This window comes from Diabrotica virgifera, chromosome 3 (assembly GCF_917563875.1).
Source record: "Diabrotica virgifera virgifera chromosome 3, PGI_DIABVI_V3a".
Taxonomy (NCBI): Eukaryota; Metazoa; Arthropoda; class Insecta; order Coleoptera; family Chrysomelidae; genus Diabrotica; species Diabrotica virgifera.
In genome coordinates, this window is record NC_065445.1 from 272542605 (window position 1) to 272562227 (window position 19623).

A 19623-nucleotide genomic window follows, 5' to 3' on the forward strand; every position below is an offset into this window, starting at 1 on the left:
GGACAGTTAATCTCAGGATTAAGATCTTTGAAACAGAAAAATCGTACGGCATTTGAAAAAGGAAGGTTTCTTACGTGACAATTTATCACCGTTAGTGAAAAATTCTGCAAAAAAAGATTTTACGGAAATTTGAAAAATTTTTGTGAAAATATCGTCCGTTTTTCTTCAGTTTTTCATGGTTAAAAAAATATTTATTTTTTATATTTTGGTCAAATTGTGGTAAACTGTCACGTAAGAAAACTTCCTTTTTCAAATGCAGAACGATTTTTTTGTTTCAGATATCCCAATGTACGTGCATAAATGAACAAAGATATATTTTTTGTACTCTCTAAGAGTTAGATATTAATATGTACAAATTTTTACGTTCATTTTTAATAAATGTTCTGAGAAAAAAATTCTTGAAAAAAAAATGATTATTTTGGTCTTCTAAAGTGTACTAGTACCTTAAATGCTACCATATTATTTCGTTTAGAAAGAAAAGTTAATATTTAAAATTAGCAATTAATAAAATAGTAAAATAGTAATTGAAGCGTGTCGCCACAATTATTCGAGAACTGAAGAGAACATAAAGTTACATGGCACCACAGATGGCAATCAGATAGACCACATACTAATATCCTACAAATTCCTAAAAATGGAAAACAATAATGCACGACTTCAGATCATATAGAAGAGCAAACGCGGACAGGGACCATTTTCTGGTCATAGGAGAAATAAAAATGAAAGTAATTAAAACAGAAAGACCAAGACAAGACCAAAACAAAAAGAGATGGAACCTGGAAAGAAGTTAGCAAATATGGAAAAATAGAAAAGAATTCATTTTGAGTTCAGCTGAAGAGAGGCTAGGATAGAAGGAAATGAAAAGAAGGAAAGAATGGTTCGATACAGAATGCGAGACCAAAATCAAACAGAAAAACCAAGCAAGAATTAAACAGATATAAACTAAAGAAGAACATCATCGAAAAGAATACAAAGAAAAAAAATTGAAAGTACCGTGTTTTGGTCTACCCCGTGTTTTGGTCTATCCACCTCAGTTTTGGTCTACCTCGTCTTCTAATTCTCACATTGCTGGGACACATAGAGAGAAGGAAGGAAAAGCGACCTATCGATTAACAGGGTTACCAGATGGAAGCCATGAATTGCAATACCAAGGGGAAAATCTAGAGGGAGAAAAGAGAATGACCAGAGATATCAAAATCCTGAAACTGAGAAACTGGAAGGACCTATGCACAGATCGAAATGAGTGGAAGAAAATTGTAACGAAAGCCAAGTCGTACAACCAACTTTGACAATGCCCAAGAAGAATGTGGAGTGATTCACCACAATAAGTGAATCAAAGAGTTCTAAATAAAAGTGGCAAACATTCCATTAGAAACGAAAGGCATTGATGATGACGATTCTCTCCAATTTTTGTATTGTTGCCAATTGCTATTGAAAATTTGCATTGAAACACACTATGACTAGTATCGCTGTACTTAAAGCTCATCAGACAATCGTAGACCGAAGATAGACTCCAAGACAAGTTGATCTTAAAACACAGGCCCCATCTTCCTTACACAGCATACAATGAAAATAGCTTTGTTTCTTTTAACCACAGACTACTAATAGACCAGGGCGCATCTGTAAAAATATTAGTACGTTTGGATGTTGAGAGGTGACTCATATTTTTTTGCAGAAATTGCTTCTAAAAGGCTCATATAATAATAATTGAGTTATCCTCCCACTCAAAAAGGTCCGGAACATTGTTTAAATAATCAAAATGTCAAAAAAATGAAGCAAAAATTCGAGTTTTTTCTTCGTTTTTTGATTATAACTTTAAAAGTATCCATTTCCGAGAAAAGTTGAAATAACATAAAAGTTGCGTAATTAAATTTGCTACAATATAGGGATAGTTAAAAATTTTAAAATTTGTCACCCTTGTTGCAAAATAGCAATAATTCCGAAAAAACCATAAAAAACAAGTATTCGAATTTTACGTTATTCAACCATTTGTGCTACACGTAGGACCTTCATATTTCACCCAGAAAAAAATTATGATATAGTAAAACAATACTGTAAATTTCATTAAGATCGGTTTAATAAATTTTGCAATCCAGCTTTCGCAAAAAATTTTCATTTTTTCAAAATGTTACTGGACTGAAAATAGCATTTGACAACCATTTGATTTTTTTTGTACATATAGAAGAATACTGTACCTTTCATTTGCAATTTGCAAAATTAAAATCGGTTAACTACCACGACGTCAGGAATTTTTTTAAATAAACATTTATTTTTGGTGCTACGCGCAGGACAGCGGATACGTTTGCTCTGATTGGGCATTCCAATGACCTTTGGTAATGATTGGTAAATTTTAATTTTTAGTACATTTCGATATAAATAAATAAATTTGTTTATTGCAAAATAAAATCACATACATAAATCCTTTGAAATAACACTTTTTTTAGCAAAAAATTTCTTCGTTCATATATTTTAACTTAGAGAATAAAAGTTTATTATTTTTAAACATCTGCAATTTTTTAAACAATATTTCACAAACAATAATCAAATTATTTTGATTTTTGTGGAATTAAAATATTAAAATACAACAAAATATAGAGTAAGAAAATAATTTCTTCCAATCTTCATCTAATATATTATATTAGATAAAGATTGGAAGAAATTATGGTGGAAATCAACTTGTGTGAATCGAACACCGCTGTCCTGCGCGTAGCACCAAAATTTAATGTTTATTTAAAAAAATTCCTGACGCCGCGGTAGTTAACCGATTTTAATTTTGCAAATATTGCAAATGAAAGGTACAGTATTCTTCTATGTGCAAAAAAAATTCAACTTGCTATCTGCTTTATTTTTAGTCCTACAATTTTGAAAAAATGATTTTTTTTTTGCGAAAGCTGGATAGCAAAATTTATTTTGCAAAATCTATTGAACCGATCTTAATAAAATTTACAGTATTGTTTTATTATATCATAAAGTTTATCTGGGTAAAATATGAAGGTCCTACGTGTAGCATAAATATTTGAAAAACGTAAAATGCGAATACTTGTTTTCTTTTTATGTTTTTTTCGCAATTATTGCTATTTTGCAACAAGGGTGACAAATTTTAAAATTTTTACCCAATCCTATATTGTAGGAAATTTAATTATGCAACTTTCATATCGGTGCAACTTTTCTAGAAAGTGAATACTTTTAAAGTTATAATCAAAAACGAAGAAAAAATCGAATTTTTCCTTCATTTTTTGACATTTTGATTATTTAAACAATGTTCCGGACCTTTTTGAGTGGGAGGATAACTCAATTATGAGATAATTCCAAGCAATTTCTGCAAAAAAAAATATGAGTCACCTGTCAACGTCCATCTCAAAACAGATGCGCCCTGGACTATAAGATTGATAATGTTTTCCTTAACTCAAACTAAAAATCATTTTATCGGTATATTCAGTTATTGATACCAATAAGATCACGTAACTATAATTGATTTTAAAAAAAATATTTGACTCTTAATAAATGAACAAGTAGCCTAGTGGGGTTATAAGCTCCCAGGCTAAATTATAAGTAAAATACAGAAAAACTTACTTTCTGGATGACTAACTTCATCGGTTCCTCTAGCACTGAATCTACTATTCTTCAAAATGTTCAAACCGTTCGATAAGAAATCAATTGATTGCAATGGAGTGGATATTTGTCTACCTTCAAGCATTTGCGGAGCTATTTTGAGAAGCCAATTAACGGTCTGTTGAATAAGCACGTGGTTTTCTCCTTCGTACGTCAAATTGGGATCAAGTTCGTTCCTAACATCGCCCAAACCAGCCGCTAAAAGAAACATTCATTATTAATACACAAAAAACTATTGTATAAACTGATAAAAAATTGACTAACTGTTCAAATACTGATAATGACAATACAAAACTGCAAGGAAAGTAGTGAAAATGTATTTTCAAACTGTAAGTTGCTCAACTAAGGCACCTTTATAATGTTTCTGTGATATTTTAATAACAATTGATGGGGTGCCATTTTGTAAAAATATTTTAACTGAGAATGCTTATAGAAACGGTTCCAAAATCAAGGAATCGAGAATGATTGGATCATCCATCGTATTTGCTATGTCATCATCATTCTCTTTAACTTATCCCTATGCGGAGTCGGCTTCCCTAATTGCATTTCTCCATAGAATTCTTGTATCTTGAGTCATATCAATATTAATCCCCTTTACCAACATGTTCTGCCTAATCGTCTCCCCCAGGTCTTCTTTGGTCTTCCTCTCCTACTCCTTCCAGGAATCTGCACTTCAGCTATTATTCGTATTGGGTGATTAACGTTTCGACGTTGAACATGACCAAACCATCTTAACCTATGCTCTCTCATTTTGGCATCAATTGGTGCCACACCTAGACTTCCCCTAATATACTCATTTTTAATTTTATCCTTCTCTGTCGCTCCATTCATCCATCTAAGCATTCTCATTTCCGCCACAAGCATTCGTTGTACCTTTTTATTTTTTACTGCCCAACATTCAGTTCCGTACATCATAGCCGGTATTATGGCTGTTGTATAGAATTTTTCCTTCAGCTTCATTGGAATTTTTCTGTCACATTTTTCGCATTTGCTATCATATGTGACTTTCCTTATTCTCTATGGTAAAATTGGAGCTTAAGGAGATAATATTCGACAGTGTGGAAGTATCGAAAGCGAAAGTGGTAAAGGTTCTCGAGAAGCTGACTTCCAATGCTACTTCCAACAATGCAAAATTAGTATGGAACGTTGTAGGAAAGGACGAGTAAAATACATTGAAAGGAATAAAAGCAAATAGGCAGCAAGAGTCCAAAAAGGGTAATTTTCGTGAATTTTCATAAGAAAATCAATGCTTTTCCAGATTGTGTTTGAACGAAATATAGGATCACAACGTTTGAGGACCCGTTGGAAAGGAAATGTTATTCTCCATGTCACATGTCACACTTTACGTCAGTTGTCACACAAATGGGACATTTTACATGTAATGACGCTAATATGTAGCTTAGGGCCGTTTGCACCGACTATATTAAGGCTAGCTTAAGATTAAGTAAATATTTTTGTTTTTTTTTATATTAATTATTTATTAGTAGAATTGTTTATTAGAGATTAATATTAGTATTAGTTTTAGGATAAGATATGAAAAAATGACTAATAAAATAAAAAATAGTAAAATTGGCGAATGGATTTAGTGTCCGCAGTCATATAAACCCAAATAAACAACAACAATATTTTCGTTGCATAGTATGTCAAATTAAACTTAAACCTCACTTAATTTAAGCCGTCAAATTCGGCGGCTTAAAAAAACTTAAATTAAGTGAGGTTTAAATCGAGTTTGACATACTATGCAACGAAAATATTTACTTTAAGCGGGCCTTAATCTTAAGCTAGCCTTAATTTAGTCGGTGCAAACGGCCCTTAAGCCTAAAAATTGATTATTAACGTGAAATATGACGTGGTACGTGATATGTCTGGTAAAAAGGAAGGGATCAACTTGAAAAGCATAAAAAATGAGTATACCGCGTATCAGACATGAGATTCAGTGTTCAAAGGATATCCCTAATACAAACTAAATGAGAATCTTATTGACAACGTTGCCGCTCTCCACGGTATCGGCCGTTAAAGGTAGTATTAGGCAGGTACTTGTAGAGGACTATTGCTGTTAACTGCTGTAGAATACTGAAGGAGGCTTTATTTATGATAATTCACAGAATGGCAAACCCGCTTGCAATTTTCAACCGTACTGATTCTAACGTTTGAAACAGAGAATAGAAGATTCCTTAGATTTTCTTATGGCGATTTACATGACGAAAAATGAGAAAATAACTCATTTTGGTCTAGTTCTCTTGCTGTCTATTTGCTGATGAACTCTATAACATGATAAGTGAGATACATACTCGTATGTTAAATTAAGTAAATGTCTGATTTACCATGAAGATACCCGTGTCCACCACAGCACTCTCTGCATTCCTGGACGGCGTCCTTCATTATCCAGCCAGCCATTGGTTTTGACGCTGAAGAAACACCGTGGATTTCGATTCCCAATTCAGGTGCGTTCGGTGAGGAGTTGCCCAAGATGTTGTTCATGGTGAATTCGTAGAACTTTTCTGAGAAATACGTGTTGAAATTTCTTAGTACGTACGCTGCTGCTAAGTAGGGTATCAGTCGAAGTTGCTACGGAAAACGAAAGGTTACTAATAGTACATTATTTCACGGTTTTTGCTGTGTATTTTAAAGAACTGCTTGGATTGACATGAAATGTGGCGTATGCATAGCTAATATGCCATACAAAAACAGTGATATCGTGCCGATGTGAGCTTTTGCCATGGGGGTGATTTTCACCCCCTTTCGGGGGTGAAAAAATATATGTCGAAAATAAGTCTGGAAATGGATAAACTGACTCATTTTAAGCAACTTTTGTTCTATAGAGATTTTTCTCTAAGTCAATGCTTTTCGAGTTATTTGCGAGTAAATATGTTCACTTTTCAACAAAATAACCATGTTTTTAGACGGTTTTTCGCAAATAATTCAAAAAATAAGTATTTTATCGAAAAAACGTTCCTAGAAAAATATAGCCCGTAAAATTTTTTAAAAAATGGTGTATACATAAGGTCTCTAGACTCTAACCAGAGTTATAACTAATGAAAAATAGGTTTATATTCGCCAAATTCCAAATTTGCCGAATTTGGCCAAATATTTGGATATTTCAACGTGAAATATCCAAAAAATAAAGCACTTTTTTGGGGAAAACTTATTACAACTTTTTTAAAGTGTTTAAAAAATCTTTATTTCATTTCTGTTTTTAAAAAAAGTTTCTAGCATTAAATCTAAGCAAGTTACGCACAAAATAAAGTTGGTTCCTTTTGTTTTGGCAAAATAAAATCGGGAAGATCATCCCCTAATTAGCAACTTGAATGACATTAATCGTTACCGCTTCACGAGTTACTTTACTGTTTCATCGATTCAAAGTGCTTATTTTTGGAAAAATTTGGTTTTAAATTAAAATTTTTAAAAATTTTAATTTTGAAAAAATGCTTTTTTTCAAAATAGCTTAAAAATGGTTAGATATATCAAAAATATTAAACAATAAAAAATGTCTGCATTACTTTTCTGAATATTTTGTATTATTTTGTTTTTTTGTAAGACAAAAATTGGTTAAGATTTGGTGTTTCTAAATTTGCATATACTCGTGATTAGTGACTCGTTCAAGCCCTTTTAAATGCAGCCCTTTCAAAAATAAGGACTTTGAACCGTCGAAACTTACAGATCATATAAACAATACAGATACGAGTAAAGAACCTTGTGAAGTGGTAACGATTAAGTTCATTTGAGATGCTAATTAGGGGGTGATTTTCCCAATTTTTTTACCGAAGAAAAGGAACCAACTTTATTCTAAGTGTAATTTGTTTACTTTTGATGCTAGAATTTTTCTTATAAAAAGAAAATAAAGATTTTTTTTAAAAAATTTGTAATGAGTTTTCCCCAAGAAGTTCTTCATTTATTGGTTATTTCAGGTTAAAATATTCGATTTGGAGTTTGAGGAATATGAACCTATTTTTCATTAGCTATAACTCTGCTTTTACTAGGTATAGAGACCTAATATGCACACCATTTTTTTCAATTTTTTACAGGCTATATTTTTGCTAAGAATCTTTTTTTCGACAAAATACTTACTTTTTGAGATATTTACGAAAAACCGTCTATAAACGTAGTTATTTTGTTGAAAAATGAACATATTTACTCGCAAATAACTCAAAAAGTATTGACCTGGTGAAAACTCTATAGAACAAAAGTTGCTTATAATTATCCATTTCCGGACTTATTTTGGAAATATATTTTTTCATCCCCGACAGGGGGTGAAACTTACCCCCCAGGACAGAAGCACACATCGGCACAATATCACTTTTTCTTTGACTTATAAGCTATGTTTATGCCAAATTTCATGTCAATCCAAACGGTTCTTTAAAATTTAGAGGTTTTGCAATATTTTACCGTTAAAGAACGTACTATAAATTATGAAACAAGATCGGCGAGTTTTATTTTATTGGTGATAATAAAGATAAATTTGCATGCCAAGACTCTTAGCATAAAACACAAGAACACCTTCAAAAGTTATTATGTTTGTCGATGGAATTTCAGCTTTTGTTTTATCTTTTTTATTATTTTTTTCGGGAAAGAACTAAAAATATTATGTCGAATTTGTCATTTCTAGCTTGAGGTACTCTACAGTCTGACAATGCCAAGTGGAATAAATTCATTATTTCGTGAATGAGCTATTTTGGAAATAAATCCCGAAACATGTCAATTTTTATTTTTAAATTATGATTTTTTGGCAGAGCTTGATGACGTAACCTATGATTTTTTTTAAATGAAAATAGGAGTCGTGTCCTAGCTCATTTGAAAGGTAATTGAATTATTTATTCGGTAATATAAACATTAACCTAAATATTTATACAGGGTACCCGAAAATTTTTTTTTGATTAAATTTTTATGTTCTTATTCACAGAACCAACTATGCTTATAACAACTTTTATCTCGAGCACTAAGATGGGTAAATATTCACCACGAGCTAGATTTTTTTGCACCGAAGGCTGAATTCATTTCGGGCCTCAGGTGTATGTTTATTTGAGTGGTTGTGGAATAGATAGTCATTATTTTCGTATGTAAATCTGATAGACCTGGATCCCGCGTACCAAAAAAGTTTATTAATAGCAAGCTGAAAATTTGTTAATAGCTTAACGGTGTCTAGTCGGACAAACTTTGACGTATGGGAACACTGGAACAGGGGAAGTTTTAATAATTGTGGAACAGGTTAAAAATTTGGAACGTCAGCCTGAGAAAACGTTCCATGTATTTTGTCGGACAGAACTTCCAATTGATTTGTTACCATTTCATTAAACTCTTATGCAAAAATCAGACTGGTGTTTATCACCAACGGGGCATTTTAATGAGTGGAACACGAAGAATATGTCAAATGACAGAAATCATGTTGGTTAGTAATAGCAGTCTGATTTTTGCATGAGAGTTTAATGAAATGGTAACAAATCAATTGGATGTTCTGTCCGACAAAATACATGGGACGTTTTCGTAATCTGACATTCCAAATTTTTGAACTGTTCCACAATTAAAACTTCCCCTGTTCCAGTGTTCCCGTACATCAAAGTTTGTCCGATTAGACACCGTAAAGCTATTAACAAATTTTCAGCTTGCTATTAATCAACTTTTTTTTTTTCATACGCCGGATGCAGGTCTGTGAATTAAGTGATAAAGTTTGTGATATTTATATTTTATTTGATGGTATTATTATTACTATTTTATTGCATTTTTAATTATTAACACATATATACAAGTATATTGGAATATATTATAAACTTGTTAACCCTATTGGGCAACAGCCCGTTGAAAATAAATAAATAGATTAATTAATTAATTGACAAAAAGAAGAATGTGCGTAATTTATTGAATTTAAAATATATTTTACTACTGTCAGAAAACAGGAATAAAATGTTTATGACAAATAAACATTACTTGTCGTTTCATTTCAATGTTCAACCTGCCACCCACCTGCCTCTTGGCAGTTTGAACACTTAATTTAAGCGAAAAGCAACGTTTTTTGTCAAATAAACATTTTATTTCTGTTTTCTGACAGCAGTAAAATGTATTTTGAAATAAATAAATTACGCACATTCTTCTTTTCGTGTAAATTAATTTAATAAAAAAACATTTTTTTGGATACCCAATATAAATAAATATGTTTAATGTTTATATTACCGCATAAAGAATTCAATTACCTTTCAAATGAGCTAGCATACGACCCCTACTCTCATTTAAAAAAATCATTGATTACGTCATCACGCCCAGACGGATGACGTCACTAGTATGATATATGTATATGGCAAACAATCATAATTTAAAAATAAAAATCGACCTGTTTCGGGATTTTTTTCCAAAATCGTTTATTCACGAAATAATGGATTTATTCCATTTGCCTTTGTTACACTGTATATACCTGCCAGCACTTGAATCCATAAGATTTTTTTCTAAGGACCTGCTAAAAAGACCTGATGGCACCTTTGCCTAATCTAAAAAGGGAACGTCAGAGTTCTTACTACAAAACCACTTCGCAGAATCAACAATTATTGAAGAGCAGACTCAGGCTGGAAACCTAGAAAGACCTAAACATCCTAGGAAAAGAAACTAAGAATTTTCTGCAATAAACATCAAACGGGAGAAATTAAAGTGGGCCGTGAATCACTTAAATCTCCAAGGGAGGATGGAATATTTCCTGCCCTCCTACAAAAAGGATTGGATATTGTATTGGCCATCCTAACAAAGATCTTTAGGGCTAGCCTAGGACTTATATTCCAGAGACTTGGATAACTGCAAGGGTAGTGTATATACATAAAATAGGACGACAAGTTCAGTATTGATCATTTCTATTGGAGACAGTAGAAAAAATTCTTGATCATCCCTATCAAGAAGGAAAATCTCAAAGTTTAAGATATGATTAAGAATTTGTAATATAATTTCGTATTGTATCAAAAGATGATAGAATTGTGAAAGTATTTTGACAAACCGTTCTTAAAAAAAAAACAAAAATAAAGCTACTTACATGACTCTGATATTCTAAAATTGGCAACTCTTCTTTTCCATTCGGTCCAAACTGTTTTCTTACTGCTGCATACCGGATTGCTATAACAAGAGCTTTTGAACCCAATGAGTCAACCATAGCTGCAATATTTACTCTTCCTGCTGATAGAGATCCTAAGGCAGCTCCGTGTCTTCTATTAGGGTCTTTGATCGGAGTTATATAACGACCGTCTTCAGACACGTCGGCTATTTTGTTGAGTAGATTGACTCTTGGAATTTCGTAGTTTTTAAATTGAACAAAACTGAAATAAATGTTTTAAGAAATAATTAAATAATAATAAAAAATAATATACAGTAAGGTCTCTTTTTATGCGGATTATTTTTATGCGATTTTGAAGTTATGCGGTTGTTATTTCATTCAAAAATGTCTATTATTAACAATTAGTATAATTAATATTAACTATTCCCATCCAGTAGTCTGAGAATTCGGGTATTCCCCTTGTTACATGATATACCATGCAGTTACAGTGGAACCTCGATTATCCGTCTCTCTATTAACCTCACCTCTGTTAACCGTCAGGGTGCATACATAAGTTATATTGACTACATAAGTAAAAATTTAGTCATCAATTCATTTTGTTTGAGCAATGTGATAAGCCAAACGAAATTTGTTGAAATGTACACGTGCAGTTATGCCATAACCGCATTTTTCATGTAAATAATTTTTGTTCTAATTCAGGGCTCTGGATCAAATTTCAATTTCAATAGGTAATGATAAATGATACCGTGCTTTAGAGTTCTATTTTTAGAATCGCAAGCCGAAAATAAAAACGCACGGCACAATAATTATTACCTAGATTTGATGATTTTACGTCGATTAAGAAATAAAGCCATTGCAAAATGTGAAGTAACAATAAAACAAACAAAGATTTCGGAATATTTTAAATCAAATAGATTCGACTGTACTAACATAAATCCCTCTTATATTGTCAAATAAAACATACAAATACAATTTGAGAGTTATATGTACTATGAATTCTTATTTTTTTTTAATGTTCTGTTAACCGTCTTTTCAATTATCCGTCATACCCTTGGTCCGGTGCCCTGACGGATAATCGAGGTTCCACTGTATTATATCAATCTGAATTTTGCATTGAAAGGTATTAGGTCTGGATCCCGCGTATAAAAATTGATTAATATCAATAAAAGTTGATTAATATCAAGCTGAAAATTTGTTAATAGCTTAAGGGTGTCTAGTCGGACAAACTTTGATATATGGGAACACTGGAACAGGGGAAGTTTTAATTGTGGAACAGGTTAAAAATTTGGAACGGTCATACCACGAAAACGTCACATGTATTTTGTCCGACAGAACTTCCAATTGATTTGTTACCCTTTCATTAAACTCTAATGCAAAAATCAGACTGCTATTTATCACCAAATGGGCATTTTAATGAGTGGAACACGTAGAACATGTCAAATCACAGGAATTATGACAGGTGATAAATAGCAGTCTGATTTTTGCATGAGAGTTTAATGAAAGGGTATCAAATCAATTGGAAGTTCTGTGACGTAATAAAATACATGTGACGTTTTCGTGGTCTGACCGTTCCAAATTTTTAACCTGTTCCACAATTAAAACTTTCCCTGTTCCAGTGTTCCCATATATCATATAGTCGTTTGTCCGACTAGACACCTTTAAGCTATTAACAAATTTTCAGCTTGCTATTAATCAACTTTTTTTTCATACGCGGGATCCAGACCTATATTTATAACCTGTAATTGTTTTGAAATTAAATTTAAATGTTGCTGATTTCAAGTTGCAATATAATAAACAGCACCTTTTGATTTCTGGATTGGAACATTTAATTAAGTGTCGTAAGTTTTATGTTCCATTAGAAGAGGTTTTTGCAATCTCAATATCGTTAGTCTGCGTTTTTAATTTCTTCTTTAAGATTTTATTTTTCCCAACGAAGAAAAAAAAACATCAAAGACACAATTTTTGGTGGACAAACGTCCACCATTTTATGTGATTTTAGAAAATCTAAATCTAAATCTACTTTTTCAATGCAAGTAGTCTTTTTTTATGTGATTTTTTTTATATGCGGTTTTCTGAAGAACATATCCACCGCATAAAACGAGACCTTACTGTATAATAAAAAAGCCTGCTTTTGCATCTTTATTGATTTGGCTAAAGCCTTCGATACAGTTAGACACCTGGACTTTCTCGTAACAATGGAGAGAATTGGCTTTAGAGGAACTGCACTAGAACTTATGCGGTATTATCTTCAAAACAGAACTCACTGTGTTCAAATATTAGAAGCAAGTGAATTTAAGCCAGTAAACTATGGAGTACCTCAGGGCACAGTATTGGGACCATTATTATTTAATATCTATATAAATGATATGTATAGTCCGTCTAGAAAGTATCCGGAATTTTATATTTTTTCTAATTTTAATAGATTTCCTTTTTGTAACATTTTAAGACAAAAGTAATACATCAAGTAGGTTGTGCCGATAGTAGGTTATGGACAAAATCGCATGACAACACCACCTGTCAAATATTGTTTGTAAACAGACTTAAGATTTGTGAAATAATGTCGCAAGTAGAAAAAAGAAAAGTGGTGGAATATTTGTATAGAAAGGGTGTCCGAAACGTTAAAAAATTAGTGCAATTGACTGAACTCGGAAAAAGTGCAGTGTATGAGACAATAAAGAGGATAAAAAATGGCATAGATATGAGACATAGACCAGTTTCGGGTAGACCGCGTAAGATTCGCGGACACAATTTAAATGCTTTAGTGGCTTTAGGACGACAAAATCCGCGCCTAGGGTTTCGAAAATTAGCGAACAGATTTGGAAATCAACGAAGAATAAAAGTGTGCCCAGAAACTGTCCGCATGTCACTGAAAAAGCAAGGCTACGTATCAAGGAATCCAAAAAAATCCCTAGAAGTTGTTTCCAGCTTGGTGCAAATCATCTAAAAGTCCTATCAAGAGAAAAGTTACCGTTAAAATTTCCCACTAAAATAATGGTTTGGGGAGCAATATCTCAGCGTGGTGTTACACCTCTCTGTATAGTTAATGGTACTGTTGATAGTGCAAAATATTGTGACATCCTAAATGGTTTTCTTCTTGAAACGGCTTATGTTTTATATCCAGAGGAGTGGCGTTTTCAGCAAGATAATGCAAGATGTCATAATTCTGTTTATACTCAAGCTTGGATGCAAGAACACGCATTGGCAACAATTCCGTGACCAGAAGCATCTCCAGATCTTAGCCCCATTGAAAACATATGGGGACTGATGAAGATTGAAGTGGAACGAGCAGCGCCACGAGATAAAGAAGGTTTGATTCGGTCAGTTTTATAGGCCTGGAACACCATTACTGAAAATTATGGCCTTGACCTAGTTTCGGGTGTACCTGGACGTTTAGTTAAGTGTTTAGATTTAAATGGAGGTTGTATAAGTAAATGAGATGAATTATTTGTTAAAATTTTATATTTCAAGTGATAGAAATAAATACCGTAAAATTATAATTCTGCTTTCTTTTTTCCGGATACTATCTAGACGGACTATATTTACAAAGTGCAGGAGAATATTATCGGTTTTGCAGATGATACGGCAGTATATTATGAAGACTCTCCTGGGAAGAATTAAAAAGAAAAGTTGAATTTGAATTTCCTCTAATAATAGATTTCTTTAAAAGTAAACTTTTAAAATAAATCTTTCAATAATATTAAATTTTGAAGAAGTATTGTTACTCTAGCTTTAAATGAATTGTCCATCGTATAGAATTTTATTTTTAGTACAATAGGATTGTTTATTCCTATTAATTATTTAAGTAGAGAAGGTATTTACAAAGACTTACCCATTATCGATACCGTTCAAACCAATCTTTCCTCCCATATCTCCAATCTCTAATCCTGGATATGGTAGCAGCGTCTTGGGATCACGGAACGGTACTATGAATGCGTGCAGACCGTAATTCTGGTTGTCTAAAATTAACTGTGCGTAAACGGTTCCGAACATGGCGGTCTGGCCCAATCCACCAGCCCAGCATTTAGCTGCTTCAAAATCGGGCGAGTTGAATACGAAAACCTGCTTCTTTTTGTCGTAGGTGGCTGTTGTGCGCATGCCTCTTGTGTTACTTCCGTGTGCGATTTCAGTCAAACAGTAGCACCCGAAAATCTAAAAAAAAATATTTCATCACTTCTTTATTTTGATATAATTAAGGTTATAAACTAGAAGTCAAACAATAAGGAAAGCACGTCATTTTGACAAAGACAAAGAGAAACAGTGTAGACTGTAGCAGCTTTGGTAAATAAATATGTGTTGTTTATTTGGCAACAGCGCTGTCCTGCCAAACCTGACGGTAGCGAAAAAACTAATATACAGGGTGGGGCATTAGTGTGACAAAATCCAATTACTCGTTTGTCGTAAGAGATACGAAAAAAAGTTATTTACATAAAAGTTGGGGCAGGGATAGGACCATAATTTAAAAATATTTTCAGATATACAGGGTCACCCGTATTGACAGAGTGACACAAACTTATGTTTTTTTAAATGGAACACCCTGTATATTTTTACATTTTTGAATTCTCCTTGATCTCTTCTTTCTCAAAATATAGGGTTTTGTAATATTATATGAGGTAGTTTAAAAGATAATTAAGTTTTATTGTTAATTTTGTAGCAACATTCACACCCTGTAGAATTATAGTGATTTGACATCAAAGTTTCAATTTACGGTCAAACGATTTTTAATATAGTCTACTATTGTTAAACATTAATAATATAGCGAAAACTTTAATATTAATATACAAGGTTGGTCAAAACTCTGAATGAGTTTTTTCAGAGTTTTCTTAAATGGAACACCCTATATTTTAGTAATCTAATGAAATTATATTTTATGGTACTATTTTATTTCTTAAGCATTCCCTATTATACCTAACTGCTTTAGTTTGTGAGTTATTGGTGATTATTTAATCCAAACATTAATTGCAACAAAAATTACGTGAAATTTTATTAGGTGGCTGTGTAAATATTCAATCAAAAATAATTTTTCGAAAAAAAAAATAGATATTAATCCAGACTGATCCTTAATTTATTACTATTGAATGAGATATCCAAATACCTACGTAGTTAATATTGTTGGTACGTAAAATATTAATAAAAACATACAAGATTCTACCTAGTTGGCTATGGCAATAAATTTGCTAAAACATTTGACATTATACTATTTTTATAGTTTCAGTTGCTTTGTTACCATTACTAATATGAATTTTTATAATGAGTAACTGATGAGTAATTGATCAAAATGTTTCTTGTGCTAGGAGAGTATAACAAAAATGTGCTACTAGCAATAAGAATTTTTCATCAGCAATTCCCTGATAGACGAAAACCAAGAAGAGAAACTTTGGAAAGTACACTAAAACAGTTTCAACAGTATAGGTCTAAATAGTTAGATTATAAGAACGTTCTTCTTAATATGCACATCCTCAGTTACACTAAGCATTACTTCAAATTCATTTTATTCATGTAAAATAGTTTTTATTCCATCAGGTTTCTCGTAATTTAAGTATCCAGTCCGTTGAAACCGTTTTAGCATAGTTTCAAAAGTTTCTCTTTTTGGTTTTCGTTTATCAGGAAATTGCTGATGAAAAATTCTTATTGTCAGTAGCACATTTTTGTTATACTCTCCTAGCACAAAAATCATTTTATTCAGTTACTCATCAGTTACTTATTAAAAAAAATTAATATTAGTAAAGGTAACAAAGCAACTGGAACTATAAAAATAGTATAATGTCAAACGTTTTAGCAAATTTATTGTCATAGCCAACTAGGTAGAATCTTGTATGTTTTTATTCCTATTTTACGCACCAACAATCTTAACTACGTAGGCATTTGGATATCTCATCGAATATTAATAAATTAGGGATCAGTATAGATTAATATCTACTTTTTTTTTTGAAAAATTATTTTTGATTGAATATTTGCACAGCCACCTAATAAAATTTCACGTAATTTTTGTTGCAATTAATGTTTGGATTAAAGAATCACGAATAACTCAAAAATTAAAGCACTTAGGTATAGGGAATGCTTAAAAAATAAAAAAGTACCATAAAATATCATTTCATTAGAATACTAAAATACAGGATGTTCCATTTAAGAAAATTCAGAAAATACTCATTCCGAGTTTTGACCAACCTTGTATATTAATATTGAACTTTTCGATATATTATTAATGTTTAACAATAGTAGACTATATTAAAAATCGTTTGACCATAAATAGAAACTTTGATGTCAAATCACTACAATTCTACAGGGTGTGAATATTGCTACGAAATTAACAATAAAATGTAATTATCTTTTAATCTACCTCGTATAATATTACAAAACCCTATAAGGCGTAACGAGATAAAAAAAATGTAATGTACAGTGTATAAATGAGTGGTGACTAAATAGGAAAAAGAATAGAAAAATCACACCAGTAGAATGGCAGACACAAGTGGTAAAAGAAATAAGGACCAATCGCGCAATAGATAGAGGGAACAACCCACCAATGAGAATTACAATTGGAAAAGACAGTCAATAGAATACAAATTTTTTTACCAGTGAAAGGAAGAGAAGACGAAAAAGCCTCAGATTTTTTTGCAAATATAAATAGGGAACTTGCATAAAATGTTAAATTCGGAAAAAATGGTATAAATCACAACAGAACATAATTTAGAACCTGTATCAAAAATAAAAAAGTTTTGTTTGTCTTTAGTTTGGCCCCTAAAGGCGACTAAAAATTCAACTTATACCAGCCACCCCAAAACGCGTCGTGACGTCACTGGGTTGTATGTTTACATTCTACACCAATTGTATATATAATTTTAAATTAGACATTATAAACGTCAGTAGAAAATACAGTTATGTGACGTTACTGTACTTTTACAAAATGGTTTTATTTTCAATAGTAAACCTTCTTTCCTTTCCTTCAAAAACTGTATCAAACTGCAACGACATACGATAAATGTCATTAGAATATAAATATTTTTCCTTTATTCCCCGACGACGATCTGGCTAAATACCCAAGTAGGTGGAGGCCAATAAACTAAAGAAGAAGAAGAAGAATATACGTAAATATAACCATAACCTGAACCACATAGTCAAACTGTGTGACGTCACGGGTCGTTTGAACTATTAAGATAAAGAAGACTTTAAATTTATACTTCTAAGGGCCGGTATTTCAATAGCTACTTAAGCTTTTGCTTAGCTAAGCCTGTGTCAAAAGTTAAGGAGAAGCTTAAGCTGGGTGCCGTATTTCCATCATTCTCTTAACTAAACTGATGCTCAGCTGTAAAGTTAATTGGTTTGGTACCTCTGAATACGTCAAAGTGCCAGAGCTAACTGTTCTGAGGTAAAAACTATGGAGACCTGTAAGAAGGAGTGGAAACGCAATGCATCGTTTGTGGGCTAACACTAATTTTTGTGAAATATTTTGTCTCAAAAAATGCATTGTTTCGACAGAAAAACTTTCAAGATCCTCCTATTATTATCACTATAATTTTCATTTCAGGTTAAAATAAAAACCTAATAGGTAATACACAAATTTTATTTACACCGAAGGAAATAACATACAAACGAATAGATATAATCCATGAACGTTATAAATAACATAAAGACAAATATTTATAAAAAGTCTTTATTAACTTCGTTAAGTTCCCTTTTGAATTTTTTATCGGAACGATAACTCGATATAAATCCTGGTACGAAGCAATTTCTTTTAGTGTAAGCTTTCTTGGCACTCATATTTAAATAATATTAACCACCAAAACCAGTAATCTTATATTAACTACGAATAATTAATTATTTTCGAAATTTTCACATTCACTCCAATGCAAAACTAGCATCTATCTCTACGCCACCGCCGCCCTAGCGAGAAACCAAGCAAACAGGCAAAATCGTGTACAAAAATTTCAAGGTCGTCCTATCTCGATTCCTCTCCTCTGTGTAGGTCTCCATAGTAAAAACCACTACTGTTGACATTTAATTTTATCTTGTCATCTGATCAATGTTATTTTTACTTCACTTAATTTTGTGTACATGGTACATGTGTTTTTAGTTTATTGTCTATATTTTCTCTGGTTATATTTTTATTGTTATTTTGCATAAGCAATAGATCCGTCTTTGTAATTTTGTTTATTGGATATATTCCTTAAAAAGTCAAATTGGAATGTAAGTTTATTTTTGTAAAATAAATATACCTACCAAGCATTGTAGAAATAAACAATTTTCATGTGCCTACCCCTTCCAAAAGTAGTAAGAATTTTAATAATCGTTATTACGATTAATAAATTAATAGATTATTATGTAATAATCCAATAATAACGTTATTACTTAAAAGTTGGTTTTCAAAACAACTCTATAATTAATAATCTATAGAAATAACCTCAAAAAACAGAAAACAAATTTTAAGCAAAGGCTTAAACCAACTCTCGCGCGAGCTTAAAAATATTTGGTTTAAGCCTAGGCTTAAGCCTCAAATTGAAGTGGAAATACAGGCATCTAAGCTTAAGCAAAGGCTTAAAGTAAGCTTTGGCTTAAGTGAGGTTGGAAATACCGGCCCTAAGTTATTATGAGTTTTTGAAGCGTGAAATTTTGGAAATATCATTTTTATACAAAACTGAACATTATTATGTAATAAAAAAAATGTGCAAGTTCCCTATTATTATTATCTAAAATGTAATTAAAATTGAACACAAACCAAATTCCATCAGTCATGTAAAAAAATTCACTTACTACAAAAAACACATCAAACTTAATGTACCAGAAAATATAATCACTAAAACCATTTAAATACTGTTAATTATTTATTATTCGACATTGTTATTCAGTAATTATTTTGAACTGTGTGTACTTGTAAAACTTACATTAACATTAAAAGGTTCTTATTGCAGGCACTGTTACGACATGTGCTTGTTCATCATCAACTTTTTTAGTCGTCTTGCCTAGAATATGTCTACTTCCAGGGCCTCTCTTGC

At 31.9% G+C, this 19623-nt stretch overlaps 1 protein-coding gene across 1 annotated transcript in view; it reads right to left on the reverse strand.

The window, feature by feature from the left end:
* Window positions 1-19623, reverse strand: part of LOC114328777 (peroxisomal acyl-coenzyme A oxidase 3) — a 55357-nt gene that overhangs the window by 14644 nt on the left and 21090 nt on the right. The window contains exons 3-6 of the mRNA XM_050647411.1: window positions 14466-14785; window positions 10619-10898; window positions 5937-6180; window positions 3574-3810 (exon numbers count right to left, since the gene is read on the reverse strand). Of these exons, the coding sequence (XP_050503368.1) occupies window positions 3574-3810; window positions 5937-6180; window positions 10619-10898; window positions 14466-14785 (1081 nt within the window). The remainder of the gene's footprint in view (window positions 1-3573; window positions 3811-5936; window positions 6181-10618; window positions 10899-14465; window positions 14786-19623) is intronic.